We start from the raw sequence: 17,237 nt of genomic DNA, 5'->3' as shown, positions 1-17,237 counted from the left end.
ACAGTCAAATTAATGCCTGTGTAGAGGTGAGGCGGCGACGGGGGTAAGGTGATGTGATAAGAAGATGTGCACTTCGTTTCGAGGTGGTACTGTCGAAGGTATGACGATTCATTTAATTTAGATGGTGTATAATAATGTGCATTTGGTATATAAGGAAAACACCCTTTTATATTAGTAGTAAATGAGTAGTTCCGGATATGCGCAGCTTGTCTTTGTGAGTGACAGGTCTGTTTAATTGTGACAGAACTGCATGATCTGATCGCGGAGCTGAAACCTGCTCATCACCCGCGTCTGTACGGCACCGCCGGCTGCGAGACATGGAGCGTCCGCTTCTCCCCGGACGGATCTTATTTTGCCTGGTCGATGGGATACGGCATCGTCAAACTCCTATCCTGGCCGCTGACATCCAAAGAGTGCGTCTGAATTCACTACATAACACAATGCAATGAGTTTAATAATTAAATTAATAGGCCTATATGTAACACCATAATAAATGACTAGCCTACTAAGCCATCAAGCTGTCGCTAACAAAAATATATGGTAGCCTACTGCCATCTTTTTGACACGTACCATGCTAATATAACCATAAAACATTTTCGTTACTTTAAATCACACACACACACAATATATATATATATATATATATATATATATATATATATATATATATATATATATATATATATATATATATATATATATATATATATATATATATATATATATATATATATATAATGTGTATATGTATATAGCTATACAGTGGGTACGGCAAGTATTCGGACCCTCTTAAATTTTTCACTCTTTGTTATATTGCAGCCATTTGCTAAAATCATTTGTTCATTTTTTTTTCCTCATTAATGTACACACAGCACCCCATATTGACAAAAAAAAAACAAAAAAAAAAACCCCACAGAATTGTTGACATTTTTGCAGATTTATTAAAAAAGAAAAACTGAAATATCACATGGTCCTAAGTATTCAGACCCTTTGCTCAGTATTTAGTAGAAGCACCCTTTTGATCTAATACAGCCATGAGTCTTTTTGGGAAAGATGCAACAAGTTTTTCACACCTGGATTTGGGGATCCTCTGCCATTCCTCCTTGCAGATCCTCTCCAGTTCTGTCAGGTTGGATGGTAAACGTTGGTGGACAGCCATTTTTAGGTCTCTCCAGAGATGCTCAGTTGGGTTTAAGTCAGGGCTCTGGCTGGGCCATTCAAGAACAGTCAGAGAGTTTTTGTGAAGCCACTCCTTCATTATTTTAGCTGTGTGCTTAGGGTCATTGTCTTGTTGGAAGGTAAACCTTCGGCCCTGTCTGAGGTCCTGAGCACTCTGGATAAGGTTTTCGTCCAGGATATCCCTGTACTTGACCGCATTCATCTTTCCCTCGATTGCAACCAGCCGTCCTGTCCCTGCAGCTGTATGGGGCAGGTGATGAGCAGTGCCTGGTTTTCTCAGACCAGAGAATCTTATTTCTCACCATCTTGGAGTCCTTCAGGTGTTTTTTAGCAAACTCCATATAGGCTTTCATGTGTCTTGCACCGAGGAGAGGCTTCCGTCGGGCCACTCTGCCATAAAGCCCCGACTGGTGGAGGGCTGCAGTGATGGTTGACTTTCTGCAACTTTCTCCCATCTCTCGACTTCATCTCTGGAGTTCAGCCACAGTGATCTTTGGGTTCTTCTTTACCTCTCTCACCAAGGCTCTTCTCCCCCGATAACTCAGTTTGGACGAACGGCCAGCTCTAGGAAGGGTTCTGGTCGTCCCAAACATCTTCCATTTAAGGATTATGAAGGCCACTGTGCTCTTAGGAACCTTAAGTGCAGCAGAATGTTTTTTGTAACCTTGGCCAGATCTGTGCCTTGCCACAATTCTGTCTCTGATCTCTTCAGGCAGTTCCTTTGACCTCATGATTCTCAGTTGCTCTGACATGCACTGTGAGCTGTAAGGTCTTATATAGACAGGTGTGTGGCTTTCCTAATCAAGTCCAATCAGTATAATCAAACACAGCTGGACTCAAATTAAGGTGTAGAACCATCTCAAGGATGATCAGAATAAATGGACAGCACCTGAGTTAAATATATGAGTGTCACAGCAAAAGGGTCTGAATACTTAGGACCATGTGACATTTCAGTTTTTCTTTTTTAATAAATCTGCAAACATGTCAACAATTCTGTGTTTTTCTGTCAATATGGGGTGTTGTGTGTACATTCAGGAAAAAAAAATTAATTTGTAATTGTAAATTGATTTTAGCAAATTGAACTGAAGATATAAAATAACTAATTAATAAAGACTATAATAGTTTATCAATGATATTAAGACTGATGTGAATACAATAATAATACAGTATATTGTATATATCAAAGTATTTCATAAATATTATAGTAATTAACCGACAAATTTTTTTTTTATTTCTTGACAATATTATATTACTTCATAAAAAATACCACATTATTAATTGCATGTTACCATAGTCATTACAAAAAACGTACCATGATCATGTAATGACATTTTTTGCCATAAAGTACATGAAAGTACTAATACAGTGTACATCTTTTGATACTGTACCATGGTACCATCACAGTACTTTTTTGAACTTAAAGTGACAGGATAATGTGGAAGACTGTCCCAAGAAAAGTGAAGGAGCAATGATGGATGCTGATCCAGAACATCTTATCCTTGGATGTAGACCTGAAACTTCTCTGTATTAACAGTAGTGCTGAAGCTGGATGCAGTGAAGAGAAGACGCTTAACTGCAGGCAGATGGTGTGGGCACTGGCTTTTGGACCCTGCCAGTCTATCCGTGTGGATGTTTTACATCAGAACGGATGTGACCATGAACTACTGCTGGCCACTGGTCTGAACAACGGCGCAATCCAAGTGTGGGTCGTCTCAACCGGTAAGACTGAACTCTGAGTCTGCACTCACCATCAAGAACTCACATTGGTCTAAATATTAACAGGATGGTGGTACACGACCTGAAGCACATGTAGTATAAGATTATAATATGTAATTAAATCCCTTTTCTGTCTACAGGAAATCTGCGGTTTACTTTAACCGGACATGAAGCTCCTGTCAGGGATTTGGTCTTCACTCCAAATGGAAGTCTCACACTTGTATCGGCCTCCCGAGACAAAACTTTAAGGATATGGGATTTGGCAAAGAAAGGTTAGAGCCTTTGATGTGGAAGAAACTTCTTAGCAAAGAGTTGAAAATAAGGGTTCATGATCTTTAATTCAGACATGTGCACAAATAGACCCCAAGTGTCCTTTTGGTCTCTGATTAGATAAGTGCCCTTTTTGCAAGACTTTTATTTTATTATTTCATTTTAAAATAATGTATGCATTCTTGTATTTTGTGTTTATGACATAATAGTTAAGCAATATAACATGAGTAAGAGTGCTATTTTCTCAAATATCAGCACAATTACAAATGTGATATTAATTTTATATAACAGTTCAATAAAGAATAAGTTGATTATATGAATTGACAATTTTTAGACATACGTTGTCAATTTTGACTGTTTTTACTCTATTTTGACAATGAAAATAGTTCCTGACAAAGCAGAAACATTGCGTCTCTCAGCAGCATGTTGTACTTGTTGAAGTCACGTTCACACATTAACACACAGCAGCGTTTTGTTCTTGAATGATTCACCATATTTGAATGAATAAGGTGAGTCAATGATTCAATGACTCATTCATAAAGGCACTGGACACTTTCTTTTTTCATGAATGATTCTGTGATTCACTTTTTACGACCCCTTTTTATGTCTGTGCATGCCATGGCCCTGATGGTAATGTTAATATTTGCAGGCACCAGTCCCCATGTGCTGCGGGGTCCAAACTACTGGGTGTACAGATGTTCCATATCACCTGACAGCAGTGTGATCGCCTCGGTTTGCAACCTCGACTCTGTGAGTTTGTTAGTGCAATGCAATGTCATTTTAGTATTATTTATATACAATTGTAGTATTTATTTTGAGTATTTACTATATATAAATATATATATATATATATATATATATATATATATATATATATATGAGTTTTATTTTTATATTTTCAATTTTCATTTACATTTTAGTTTGTTTTACCAATTTCGCTGTGTGAAAATTTTAATATATTCTATTTAGCTTTTTTCAGTTTTAGTAATTTTAAAACAAACATATTTTATTTCAGTTAGTTGCCAACATTTCTTATTTTTATGTTTTTAAGCTTAAGTTTATATATACTACATATTCTAAATGTCTTCTTCCCAACAGAAAGTGTATTTGTGGAGCTTGCGGTCCTACACCTTCATGAGACACCTTACATACGACCACGAGCGCTCCATGGCATCATGTGACTTTTCCCAGGACGGAGCTCTGCTCGCGGTCGCGTCGTACCATTCCAGCACAGGCTGGTGGCTGGATCTGTGGGACCCGTACACAGCAGCTCACCTGACTAGAGTAGAGTATGTTAGCAAACCAAAATGTTCCTTTCTCATGTCATGTCATGCCTTTTTTTTTTTTTTTAAAAACAATTAACTTAAATAATAAAAAAAAAAGTAAGGCATTTGTCTCATTTTTGGAACCACAATTCCAGAAAATGTCAGCAGATATCTACTTTTGTGCAGCACAGAAAAAAGAAAATAAAGTAAAATTTAGAAATCAGAATTTAAATATTTGGCTATTTTTGTAACCATAAAATGGAAGCTTGTTTCCACCATGGCATAAATTTCTTTTTAAAAGGTATTGCAACTTTTTTAATATTACAGTTCCGACTCTTTTCCTCAAAATTGTGAGTTTATATTAAACAATTTGGACTTCTTTCTCAGAATTGCAAGTTTCATTGCAATTCAGACTTTATAAATCGAAATTGCAAGTTTATATAAAAGTAAAGCATTTTTCTCATTTTTGGAACCAAAAAGTTCCAGAAAATATCAGCATGAACATCTATATTAGTCAGAAATAAAATTTCTTAGAGTAAGAATTTTTTTTTGGTAACCATATAGCTGCTTTTATTACAAGTTTCTACCATGGAATAAAAAAAATTAAAATGGTAATTGAAACTTTTCTTCTTCACAATTGCAAATATGACACAATTTTGATTTTTTTTCCCTCAGAATTGAGAGTTTTGCTATGCAAAAAAATTATTCTGACTTGACTTTTTTTTTTCTTCGAATTGCAAAATATAAAACCGGAACCGCAAAAAAAAAAAAAAAAAAAAAAATCAAAGTTGAGATATCTGAATGATTTGATGTTTTTGAAAATGTAGACAAAGACAGTATTGTTTCTCATACTTGTCATAATGACGTACAAAATACTTTCTGTTCTTTCCAGAGACTGTGAGGTGCGTGCTTACAGAAGTGACAATTTACTGACATCTCTGAGTTTCTCTCCTGTTGGCCTGCTGCTAGCTTTCAAAGACTACAGGTGATCAGTGAACCATCCATTTGAGATCTGAGATTTTCAGAACTACATTACCAGACGTCATCTTTGTGACCTCACACCAGATCATCCACTTTCACTGTTGTTATTGGTGACACTGTATTGTCCTGCAGAGCGTTACAGATCTGGGATGTGGAACGAGATCAACTAGTCGCTGACACCGATCACGGCCGCACTGGAGGTGTGTGCTGTGCTTTCCATCCACACGGGGGCGTCATTGCTACAGGGTAATGCATTTCACATGACTGTTTTGGAACATCATTTATATTTAGTTTTGGCTCACAATGTTACTCTAGAAATGTTAGGGGTTTGTGTAAATTTGTCTAACAGTTATTTTCTGCCTGTGTACTGGAATAAATATTAGGGACTTCTTTATATGCCCCAATTGTTTGCAGGTGCAGAGATGGACAAGTAAAATTCTGGAGAGTTCCTCGTCTTGTTCCAAGCCTTAGGCATCTGTGCAGGGTTGCTCTGAGATTCTCGGTTTCAACCTATCAGGTGGAGGCTCTTCCCTTGCCCAAAAAAATCCTGGAATACCTTACATACAGGGACATTCCAAAGCAAAAGATCATATATTGTAGAGAACACTGCAGTTGACTGAAAACAAGTAATGTTTGTGGGTCAGACTTTGCTTTAGATGTTGCATAATTTTCTAAGATGCCTAATTTCCCCAGACAGTTATGCTTTCAAAACAAAAAGACATTAAATTATGATGCTATACTTGAAAAATTTTTTTTAAAGACTTTTATTTTTTACATAACTACTTTGAAAATGTAGCATTTGTTTTACAAAGAATGGAGACAACTTTTATTTTAAGCATAAAAATAAACATTTCAAAAATACTAGAGGGTTCTGAGCAGAGTTTTTTTGTTTTGTTTGTCAAAACAACATGAAGAAGTAAAGAACTTCCTCTCATGACATCATGGATATATGTGACAGCCCTTTCATGTGAAAAGTGTGAACCAATGGTCTATCCATCACTGACCACTATGTCTCTAACAGCCTGGAAAGCAGCAATCATTGAGCTCAGCTGGATCTTCTCATTGGTTCCTGAGGCCAGACGATACCTTATGGTTAAAAAGGAAAGAAGTTGAACTCAAGTACATAATATATATAAACAGTACTATGAAATTCTATTATATTCATAATATGAATAATATGTTATTAGATCTTAATGTTTTCTATTTAAATATATTTTAAATGTAATTTATTCCCGTGATCAAAGCAGAATTTATCATCATTACTCCAGTCTTCAGTGTCACATAATCCTTCAGAGATCTTTCTGCTCAAGAAACAACTTATCAATAAATGTGCTGCTTAATATTTTTTAATATTTAACATTTTTTTCAGCATTTGATTAACAGAATGTTGAAAAGAACAGCATTATTTGAAATAAAAATCTTCTGTAATAACGTACAAGTCTTTATTGTTTCTTCTGTGATCCTTGCATCCACCCCTGCCCCATTTATACAGTATATATATATATATAATTTATTATGTGCTGTCAATTTAAAAAATGAATCACATTTTTCCGTAATTTATAGCAATTAATCGCACCTAACTATAAAGTTTTTAATATATTTTTATATTTTAATAATTTCACATTTATTCTCCAAATTAAATTAACATTTCTACATTTAAATTAATGTAGGAACAACATAAAGACAGTATATTTTAAATATTTGATCTGACAGGTAGTAAATATCCAGAATCAAAGCATTTATCAAACACTTCAGTCTTTACTGTATAATTTAGATTACTTTTTTTTTTTTTCATTTTTATTCAAGATAAAAAAGTTATTCAATTAAGAGCAGTGAGTGATTTTCTTTATTCTTTGATAAACATTAATGGCAAACTGTAGCAGGTTTATTAGGGTACTGTCACTTTAAGATCTGATGCACATGACGCGACTATCTAACTAGGACCTTACGGGGATACTCGACAAAACGGGCATTTTGGCATAATTTTGTGTGTTTTTGTCTTTCAAAGCGTGAAAGACAACTCAATGTGGCTGGTGATGATCTGTCAGAAGCGGCTTTCTGTGCGCACGAGTCGTGAGTGCCAGAACCATTGTGTTCTCTTGAATCTTGTCGTGCTTAAATGGATTAAAAGCATTTGCATGAATAAGAGTGTGATCATATAATGTAACGCTAGCTAAAGGATAATGGGAAAAAATGGATGCTGCGTTAAATATGTTTAATGCGTCAAACAAAAAATGAATCGCATGAATTTACATGAATGAAACTGAGTCGAGTTCATGTAGGTAAAGTATTCATGAGGTATATGGGAGTGGGGCTATTTGGTTCATTAATATTTAACAGTAATCAATAGAGCTGCAACTAACGATTATTTCAATTATCGATTAATCTGTCAATTATTTTTGCGATGAATCGGGGAAAAAACATTAATTTCCAACCTTTTATTCAAATTCACAGTGCAAAAAATCCTCAGAATGTGCAAAAACAGGTTGTTCTTTTAACATCGCTGAGCTGTTAAAGTAATAAAAAACAAAAAAACAACACAAAAAACATACACATGTATGCTTTACATCTGCCAAATATATAGGATTTTTTTTAAATAAAGTGCACAAAAAGATGTATATTTTTGTTTAAAGGGACATGAGCTGTCAGAACAATATATATATTTTTTTTTTAATAAAGAGACATACAAATCAGAAAACTTAACAGAATTTGTTTGAACGGTAGAACTTCTTCTCTACACTACACTCACTCACTCCCAAATATATTTGTCAACAATAACCGATATGACAAAGCACTGAATAGATACATGGCAACAGATCAGTGTTAATTTTGACAGCAAATTTTTATTTAGTTTTAGTCATAGTCTTTTGACTAAAATGCCATTCATCTTTAATCATGTTTTAGTCATTTGAATTGTTTTAGTAGTTGACTAAATATCACAAGATTTTAGTTGACTAAATCCAACAGGTTTAGTTAAATTGTAATGCATTAAGAATTTCTCTAAAATTTCCAAACCCATTATATACTCCTGGAGAAATCATCTACTGTATTAACCTATTAATATGAATAATATTAAAATTTGAACATGCAATACAGACACAGATTTAACTGCTGTGACATAAAAAAAATATTATCTTATAATCCAATAAAACCACTCCTCCTAAAGAAGAACACAATGTCTTCTTTTCAATGAATGATATATGCATTCTTTATAACAACTTGCATACAACATTCCTTATGGATTAAATATAATTAATATATAATAAATCCTTATTAAAGCTAAAGAGCAGTGAGTGATTGTCTCTGTCTTTTGTTGTTTGATTGATATTCACCCTTTCGAGCGTGAGTTTAAAATATTTTATAGTTTTTTTAAGGCGACCGTTATTTTAGAACGTTTGCCTTTAATGTTTCCATAGCGACGCGTCTTGCGTGTCACGAGCGCTGAACGCAGCCACAATAACACTGTATGACAGATGGATCGCTATTATTTTGTTTTTCCTTGTTTAATTAAAATATTCACAATTTTGCTTACTCTCCGATGGTCTTTCCTCTACCTCCGCTCTGCTATTTATTTTTGCAACGAATCGATAATGAAATTCGTTGCCAACTCTTTTAATAATCGAATTTTATCAATTTTATCTATTCGTTGTTGCAGCCCTAGTAATCAAACCAGTGATAAATAAAACTAATCTCTTGCTCTATTGATTTACTAACAACTTGACAAAATGAATGTACTCACTCAATATCTGCAAGTTTTATAAGCAAACCCATGCGGATAGAGGGTGGGAAATCCACTGAAATGGAGACACAAAAACATTAGAGCAAAATAACCCACCTAACGGTCTTCAAACACTGATTGTGACCAATAATTGTGACAAATAATTACGTTGTTCCAACATAAAAAATACAGAAACCCTGACATCTTCAGAGCTCTGTGTGTGATAAATAGCTTTTGCCATGCAACAGTTATGATACACTAATTCTTGCAGTCTTGATTCTGAAAATAGTGTAATATTTAGTGCTTTATTTGTGTGAAGCATGCTACACTCTGCTACTTCTAACAGGCGGCCTTTAAAAACAAGCACAACCGGTTTCCATGCCAACCACAAAAGGATCTCCATGGCAACGAGGGCAGGGAAAACATCTATCTCATCACTACATCAAAGTTCTGATGGGTGGTGTGGTGTTCCAGGCCTCAACTAGACTCTGTGCCGCTTTAGCTCTTTTGAACAAGAGACGATTGTAGAGCTTTACATTGCTGCATTTCTTCAAACTCTGTTAACAGTGTGGTCTTACCACGGTGAATGAGAAGATGGACTTCAGTTAAAATGTCATGAAGTGCCAGACCTTTCAGAGTTTTGAGCTGCAGAATTTCTGTTGAACCTGGTTAAGGACTTTTGAAACGTCACAATAATATCAGCAACTTCTCACCACAATGGTATTCTCATAAACCATTAAATATCCTTAATAAAATAATTGTTTTATCAATATTTATAAAACATTTTCTTCTAAAGTAATATTTATAAATTAAATTAGATGTTTGATCAGTGATAATATTACATGTACAGACCGCAAACGTAACAGAGATTAGGATGCGTGGAGTATGACCTATGTTTTTTGTCATTTTCCTGATAGGGATTTTAGGTTAATTTGTAAATGTGCATATTTTAATGTAAATTTTACTTATTTTAATTATTAATTTATTATTATTATAGTATATATATTTTAGTTACTTTGGTGGAAAAGGTTTATGTGGGAGAAAAACAGTTGTAAAATACAAAATAAATTAAATTACAAAATTGTAATATAAGCTTTTTGTTTATGCTTTGGAAAATATGAATAATTAATTTTGAATCTATATTAAGATTAATAAACAAACAATCTACATTATTATCATTAATAATGCTAATATTTTGTAAGAATAATTTTAGAAAATTTAACATTTATTTTAATTTTATTTAAACTGAGCAGATGCTTTTATCTAAAGTGAAATGATGATTTTTTTTTTTTTTTTTTATCACATTTCTTATCCCCTCTCATCTTATCAATAAAAATTCAAGAGAGAATCAGGTGTGGCTTAGTGAGATCGGCATAAAATAAATGAAATGAAATAAAATAGGAATTAAGAAAAATATAAAATGTGCAAAATTAAAATGAAGTTAAAATTTTACATAATAAAAATATTTGAAATTAAGAATAATATAAAATACATACATATATACATATAAAATATATATATATATACATATATATACACATATAAAATATATATATATATATATGTAAAAAGATCTTTTTTTTATTTTATATATTATATATATTAAAAAAAAAATATATATATATATATATATAAGATCTTTATCAAGAACAGACATTCTTGCATTTTTAAAACCTGGAATAAAACATTTAATAAAGCATAAAACATTTAATAAAAGGCAGATGCATTGTCAAAATTAACTTTAAAATAAAAATAAATGGATGTTATTCTAGTAGAGAGGAGGTAAGAAATGTGATTTGGTAAAAAAGACACCACTTGCCTTAGATCAACAATAAAAATTATCAAAAAGATCACACTTTTTTTAATTCACATTTTAAAAAGAAAGGTTATATACTACAGAAAAGCTTGAATAACTAATGAAGCAACCACTGGAGTAAAAAGGATACGGTTATACGCAGTGGTGAAGTCTTTATTGAGGGCCCAGTCCAGTATATTGGCGATGTCTGATCTAAGAGGATGTCCAGTGCAGGTGTACACCATCTCCTCAGTCACCTTCCCATAGGCCATATGGGTACTCTACACATGAATACATATATGACACATTTTTCTCAAGAATATTCTTCATGCCAGCAGCAACGTAAATGATAAGCAAACCACAAAAACATCACTTTTTCACATGATACACACCTGTAAAATGTTTAGTGATCGTCTCATGTCTCCTGTTGAGAGGGTCACAATGGCCTTCATGCCATCTGGAGTGATGTCAATGCTATCAGTGAAACAAAACAGACTTTTAAATATTTATGAATCTACGCTAGGGAAACACAATGTTCAGTTTTTTTTGCTCAAAGTTGATGGTGCCGTCCTGTAGCAGAGGTGATATAAAACGTGTGTTTGTGAAGAGTTTTTTAATCAAATGGGCCGTAGGGCTGGGTCACTCCAGCCAGGATCTTTTGTGTTCAAGGTCTTTTGAGTGGATCCATCTGATGACTCACTTCAAATACGATCCAAAAATTCTGATAAAAACACTTGACAGTCTAAATATTGTCATTTTAATGTTGCTCTATCTGAAGATGTCTTGCTTCTAATTATATAAAAATATAAACATAACTAGATTTTTTCTACTTTCTGTAGAAAATGTGAGTGGTTAAGATTTCTTTCAATATGCAATCAATTCAACATTAATTTCATTCATAAATAACATCCACTTGACCTGGATTTGATGTGATGAGTGTCTCACCTCTCCTGCTGTATCACATGCTCTAGTCTGGGAATCATCTGGCTCTGGGACAGGGGGCCGAAACGAAACCGTGTGCATCGAGACTGCAGGGCAGGTATGATCTTTGAAAGGTAGTTACAGATCAGACAGAAACGTGTGTTCTCTGTGAACTTCTCAATGACTGAGAGAGAGAGAGAGAGAGAGAGAGAGAGAGAGAGAGAGAGAATCAGGTGTGGCTCAATGAAGTCTGCATAAATAAATCTCCAAAGGGACTGCAAAAAAATAAAATAAAATAAAATAATAATAATAAAAATACAATCAATTAAAAAAATAAAATAAAATCTATTATTACAAGTAAGACATTCTTGAATTTTAAAACCTGGAAATAAACATACAGTGATTTAATAAAAGCAGATGCTTTGTCAAAATGACCCTTAAACACAAAATATTTTTTCCCAATTACACTACTCATTCATGTCTCAAAATAAAATAAAATAAAAATTATTATTTTCTATGATAAAAATATTTGAAATGAATAATAATATAAAATAGACCAAATTAAAATAATAATAATAATAATAATAATAATATTATTATTATTTAATAAAATCAGATGCATTCTTTTCCAATCAGACTTCTCATTTATGTCTCAAAATAAAATAATAAATAAATATATATTTTAATAATGAAAATATTTTAAATGTATAATATAAAATGAACAAAATATATATACATGAAATAACAATAATAATAACGATAATAACAACAACAACAACAACAAATAAATTTTTATCCACTTAAAAATCCAAATCAGATTTTTTTTACATTTTAAAACCTGCATATAAAGCCTGATTTAATAAAATCAGATGCTTTGTCCAAATTATCTTAACTCTAAGAATTTTTTTCAATCATAATCCCACTGCTCTCATTCATATCTCACTGTGGAGAGTGAAATAGCAGAACCCTATTCTTCTGCCATCGGGCCATTTGGGGGCTCAGCAGGTGAGCTGATGGGGCAGATGGTACGCTACCTCTCCTCAAAGCATTCTGTGCATCCTGGGTCATAGCATCCGCCTCGTCCAGGATCACCAACTTAAAGCCTTTTCTACAAGGAGCAAGCGCAAAGAATGATCAGATCTTTTACAACAGCAGTAATTTTTTTGAATGCAATAATAGCCTGAAGACCAACAGTCATGCAAAAAGCAAAAAAAGAAAAGAAAAGAAAAAAATTTGTTTATTAGTTGCTACATGAAAATGAAATTTGCATTGTTGTATGTGATACCATTATATTATATTATAAAAACTGTTCATGAATGTGAACAGTTTTTTTTTGCTGTAAGGGTGGGTAACAGTTCTTACTTGAAGATGGTTCGTGTACTGGCAAAGCTGAGGATCGGCCCCCTCACCACGTCAATGCCACGGTCGTCTGATGCATTGAGCTGATGAAGTAAAATGCATTATAGTTTCCATTAAAAAAAAAGAAAAAAAGATCAAGCATATTTAGCCTTAAGGCCCGTTCACACCAAGAACAATAACTATAAAGATAACTACAACAATAAGTATATTAGCGTCCACACCAACGAATGATAAGTTCAAGTACTTTTATTTATGTAGCACATTTAAAAACTTCCAAAGTGTATTTAAAAAAGCCTCAGTAAAAATGATCAAAACTACAAACACAACAGAGCAACAATATAAAAATGTTAAATGATATAAAATATAATTTAACACTCTCAAAAGGGCAGATCCCGTGCCCTGCGTAGACTTAAAACCAGACTGAAAATACAATTTCAGATTTCAGGAATACAATTACCAAGCACAATTTTTTCCATTACCTTAGAGATAGATGGTAAAACAGAAATAGGGTGAAAGTTGCAGGTCTGTTGCTGCAGTTTTGTAGTCTGCCGCTTTAAATGCTCGTGCTCTGAATTAAGCAGGAAGGATTGTGATTGGCACTCACTGTTTTTATCGTTTATCAGCTGGAAAAAAATTCATTATTCATTATAAAGTCATTATCATTATAGTTATCATCCGTGGTGTGAATGGACCTTTAATCTCTTAGTATAACATAAATGAAAACAAAACTGTGATCATAAATTGATGTCTGACTCAAAGAACATCAAACAAAACTAACAATTCATAGTTTGTCACGTGACTGTCGCGGAGCCCTGGAGGGCAAAACAGCCATGTAACTACAGCACAAGCCTGTCAATTTTCCATCTTAAAAGCAAAAATATGTGAACAAGATGCACGTTTTGGGCAATTGTGATCCATATACAGCACCTGCAGTGATTTCAATCACTAAAAACAGCAGGACGATTTTTAAAAAAAGCTAACGTGAAAAACACTAGGGTGGGTTGCACCAGTAAGGATTAAATTAAGCAGTTTAATTCTAATCAAGGATTTGTTGATCTGAGTTTTATTTTAAATCGAGCTGTGATGCACCACTTGATTTTAAACACAGATTAACTACGCAGAAAGACTGTTGCAATTAAAAGGCTGATCAAGCAGCGTAGGCGAAGGGTGAACCGAAGCCAGGCTAAAGAATCCTTATTAGTGCAACCCACCCTTAAAGGTGCCCTAGATTCAAAAAGTTAATTTATCTTGGCATAGTTAAATAACAAGAGTTCAGTACATGGAAAAGACGTACGTTGAGTCTCAAACTCCATTGTTTCCTCCTTCTTATATAAATCTCATTTGTTTAAAAGACCTCCGAAGAACAGGCGAATCTCAACATAACACTGACTGTTACGTAACAGTCGGGGTGTACGCCCCCAATATTTGCATATGCCAGCCCATGTTCAACATTATGAAAGGCATTAGACAAGGGCAGCCAGTATAAACGTCTGGATCTGCACAGGTGAATCATCAGACTAGGTAAGCAAACAAGGACAAAAGGCGAAAAATGGCAGATGGAGCAATAATAACTGACATGATCCATGATAACATGATATTTTTAGTGATATTTGTAAATTGTCTTTCTAAATGTTTTGTTAGCATGTTGCTAATGTACTGTTAAATGTGGTTAAAGCTACCATCGTTTCTTACTGTATTCACGGAGACAAGACTGTCGTGATTTTCATTTTTTAAACACTTGCAGTCTGTATAATTCATAAACACAACTTTATTCTTTATAAATCTCTCCAACAGTGTAGCATTAGCCGTTAGCCACAGATCACTATCAAACTCAAGCAGAATCAAATCTAAACATCCAATAAAAAATACTCTACTTGCATGATTAGACATGTTGCATGACGAACACTTTGTAAAGATCCATTTTGAGGATTATATTAGCTGTGTGAACTTTGTTTATGCCGTTTAAGGCAAGCGCAATCTCCGTGGGCAGAGAGCACGAGATTTAAAGGGGCCGCGCTGCATAAATCGCGCGTTTATAATTATGCCATTCAGGGGACATTCAGGGGACATCTTAGACTTATATTACATCTTTTGAAAACATGTTCTTGGGCACCTTTAAAGTGCCTTAATGTACTAAAACAGTGATATTAAAAAGATAAAATTCAGTTGAACCCTTTTTGATGATGCATACTATATACAGGCGGGCAGATGATCCCAGAATATGAACGCAACACGTTTCCTTTATTATAGTTTTTGATGGAAAAAATGCTTAACGAGAAACCTTGTGTTGCAATAATATTCTGTGTTAATTTGTTTGCCTGAATAAAGTATGCATAATCAATGGAGGAAAGCATTGTTTTGCCCGCCAAGGGGGCGTTCCCCTCAGGGCGTGACGTCAATATGTTTTTTATCATGGGGAAGATTTTGCCAAATGTGCAAAAAAATATCTGCAGTACCTCCAGAACCATCGAGTTGAACTCTTTATCTTTGTACAGCTGTTTAGCACATGCTAGTATAGTAGAGGTCTTTCCTGTTCCTGGAGGTCCATAGAAGAGCAGATGAGGCAATCGGTCTTCACTGATGAACTTCTGGACTGTGGAAGAAGAAAATGAACATGGACAAGTTTTAATATTACATTTAAATAAAATGTTCAGGAATGTACTGGTCTTTTTTTTCAAAGCAATTAAAAAGCATGTAGCTTTAAAGCTGCAAAAAGTATGCAAAAGTTTTTTGTAAGAAAAACTGAAATTCAATGCAGATGCAACTGAATTTTAATTTTGGGTGAACAATTACTTTAAGAACACACCGTGTGTCTCAATCAGCTCCTTAGTTCAGTAGTCAGGGCACTGATCAGGGAATCAACCACATTCACTTGCATGATATACTGATTCACGACCTAGGGAACTAGGGAGCTGATTGAGACGCAGGGACAGACACATATAGTAAAGTATGTTGTATAGTAGTATCACAGTGCAAATCTTTATTTGTTAATAATGATAATAATAATTTTGGCAGAGTACAATTTATAATCCATACATATCACACTGCTTACTTGTGCTCAGGATATCTTGGTGAGAGATGAGATCATCTAATGTCTGTGGCCTGTACTTTTCAACCCTGAAAAATAAAAAAAAATCATATTTTTTAAATACTATATTTTAGATTCATCGTGTTAGTGACAGCAACTCTAATGAAATTATCTTACCTTATCAAAATTAAACACAGATTACCTCATATTAACATTATGGTATTATTATAATAAATAGCTATCATTAATACTTCAAGAACATTTTATAAATAAAGAGTTTATCATTTCAGATATTTAGACAAATTCCCTTGAGTAGTCATCGCTTTTCTCCATCAGTATGATGTCAGCTGTCATAACAACAATGCAGGTCTGATATATTCTCGTTTATCCATTTCATACATACTGCATAACAAGCTCAACTACAGCCAGTGGTTGTTTATTATTCATAAATTCATCATGGTCATTCGTGCAAACTAAGTGCAATTCAAATGTAAAAAAAAAAGCAAAACTGTGCAAAGCTGCACGTCGGCTAAAGAATGTCTCAAAGAGCACCAACACCTTTTATTTATAATTATCAGCTGATAACAAAAGAGCGAAATTTGTACTACCAAATTCAAATTAAATTACCATGGTAAATTTCTCGCCTGAAGTTGTGCTTTACTTGTTGACGCCATTCTCTTGTACTTTGTTCAATAAACCCCTCGATGCGTCTTGGCGCGTTTTTCTGACTACACAAAGATTTCCATCCGCGCACGTCACTAGCGGAGCAGTTTCTTGACCAATCAGAAGGGCGCTTTTAATGAAGGCGGGATTTAACGAGGAAGTAGCCTACAGTTATTTCATAATAAGAGTTTAAGAGATACATAATACATACATTTTTACATGTATTTATTATGTATATGATCAAAGAAAGTCATTAGCTACTAGCTACTCCAAAGGTATCATGTTTAAAAAGGATATACAATATATTGTATTCCCTAATATGATATCGCAGCAGTAACCGTC

The 17,237-nt window shown here is 33.9% G+C and overlaps 2 protein-coding genes across 3 annotated transcripts; one reads left to right on the top strand and one right to left on the bottom strand.

Moving 5' to 3' along the window:
- The first annotated feature begins 3 nt into the window (after positions 1-3).
- On the top strand, positions 4-6,044 carry wsb2 (WD repeat and SOCS box containing 2). Of its 2 annotated transcripts, none has more exons than XM_067407840.1 (9): positions 4-98; positions 245-413; positions 2,714-2,898; positions 3,036-3,167; positions 3,815-3,915; positions 4,264-4,454; positions 5,323-5,415; positions 5,544-5,657; positions 5,826-6,044. In XM_067407840.1, the coding sequence occupies exons 1-9, from the start codon at positions 65-67 to the stop codon at positions 6,025-6,027; spliced, it is 1,221 nt and encodes a 406-aa protein (XP_067263941.1). In that variant the 5' UTR covers positions 4-64; the 3' UTR covers positions 6,028-6,044. The 2 variants fall into 2 exon arrangements, with proteins under 2 accessions (XP_067263941.1, XP_067263942.1); XM_067407841.1 differs by having other exon boundaries at positions 5,544-5,611; positions 5,826-5,993.
- Positions 6,045-6,359: 315 nt separating this feature from the next.
- rfc5 (replication factor C (activator 1) 5) lies at positions 6,360-16,983 on the bottom strand. Its single transcript, XM_067407842.1, has 11 exons — positions 16,860-16,983; positions 16,257-16,321; positions 15,661-15,797; positions 13,208-13,287; positions 12,880-12,953; positions 11,870-12,029; positions 11,317-11,398; positions 11,076-11,205; positions 9,708-9,785; positions 9,151-9,205; positions 6,360-6,497 (listed from the first exon to the last, which is right to left on the bottom strand). Exons 1-11 carry the CDS (start codon positions 16,904-16,906, stop codon positions 6,401-6,403), a joined length of 1,005 nt encoding a protein of 334 aa, XP_067263943.1. The 5' UTR covers positions 16,907-16,983; the 3' UTR covers positions 6,360-6,400.
- Between the last annotated feature and the right edge of the window lie 254 nt (positions 16,984-17,237).

The sequence above is a fragment of the Chanodichthys erythropterus genome, chromosome 13, assembly GCF_024489055.1.
Source record: "Chanodichthys erythropterus isolate Z2021 chromosome 13, ASM2448905v1, whole genome shotgun sequence".
In the NCBI taxonomy this organism is placed as follows: domain Eukaryota; kingdom Metazoa; phylum Chordata; class Actinopteri; order Cypriniformes; family Xenocyprididae; genus Chanodichthys; species Chanodichthys erythropterus.
Note: the sequence above shows the minus strand (reverse complement) of the source record. Positions and strands in the feature narration are given on the sequence as shown.

Bases quoted from the DNA above. Each gene is read 5' to 3' on its own strand.
- wsb2 (XM_067407840.1), top strand. From the start codon at position 65: ATGTGCACTTCGTTTCGAGGTGGTACTGTCGAAG. The intron at 5,416-5,543 runs GTGATCAGTGAA...ATTGTCCTGCAG, and splicing joins CTAGCTTTCAAAGACTACAG to AGCGTTACAGATCTGGGATG. The intron at 5,658-5,825 runs GTAATGCATTTC...AATTGTTTGCAG, and splicing joins GGGGGCGTCATTGCTACAGG to GTGCAGAGATGGACAAGTAA.
- rfc5 (XM_067407842.1), bottom strand. From the start codon at position 16,906: ATGGCGTCAACAAGTAAAGCACAACTTCAGGCGAGAAATTTACCATG. The intron at 13,288-15,660 runs GTACTGCAGATA...TTACTTCATCAG, and splicing joins TCAACTCGATGGTTCTGGAG to CTCAATGCATCAGACGACCG. The intron at 11,206-11,316 runs GTGTGTATCATG...ATTCATGTGTAG, and splicing joins GATCACTAAACATTTTACAG to AGTACCCATATGGCCTATGG.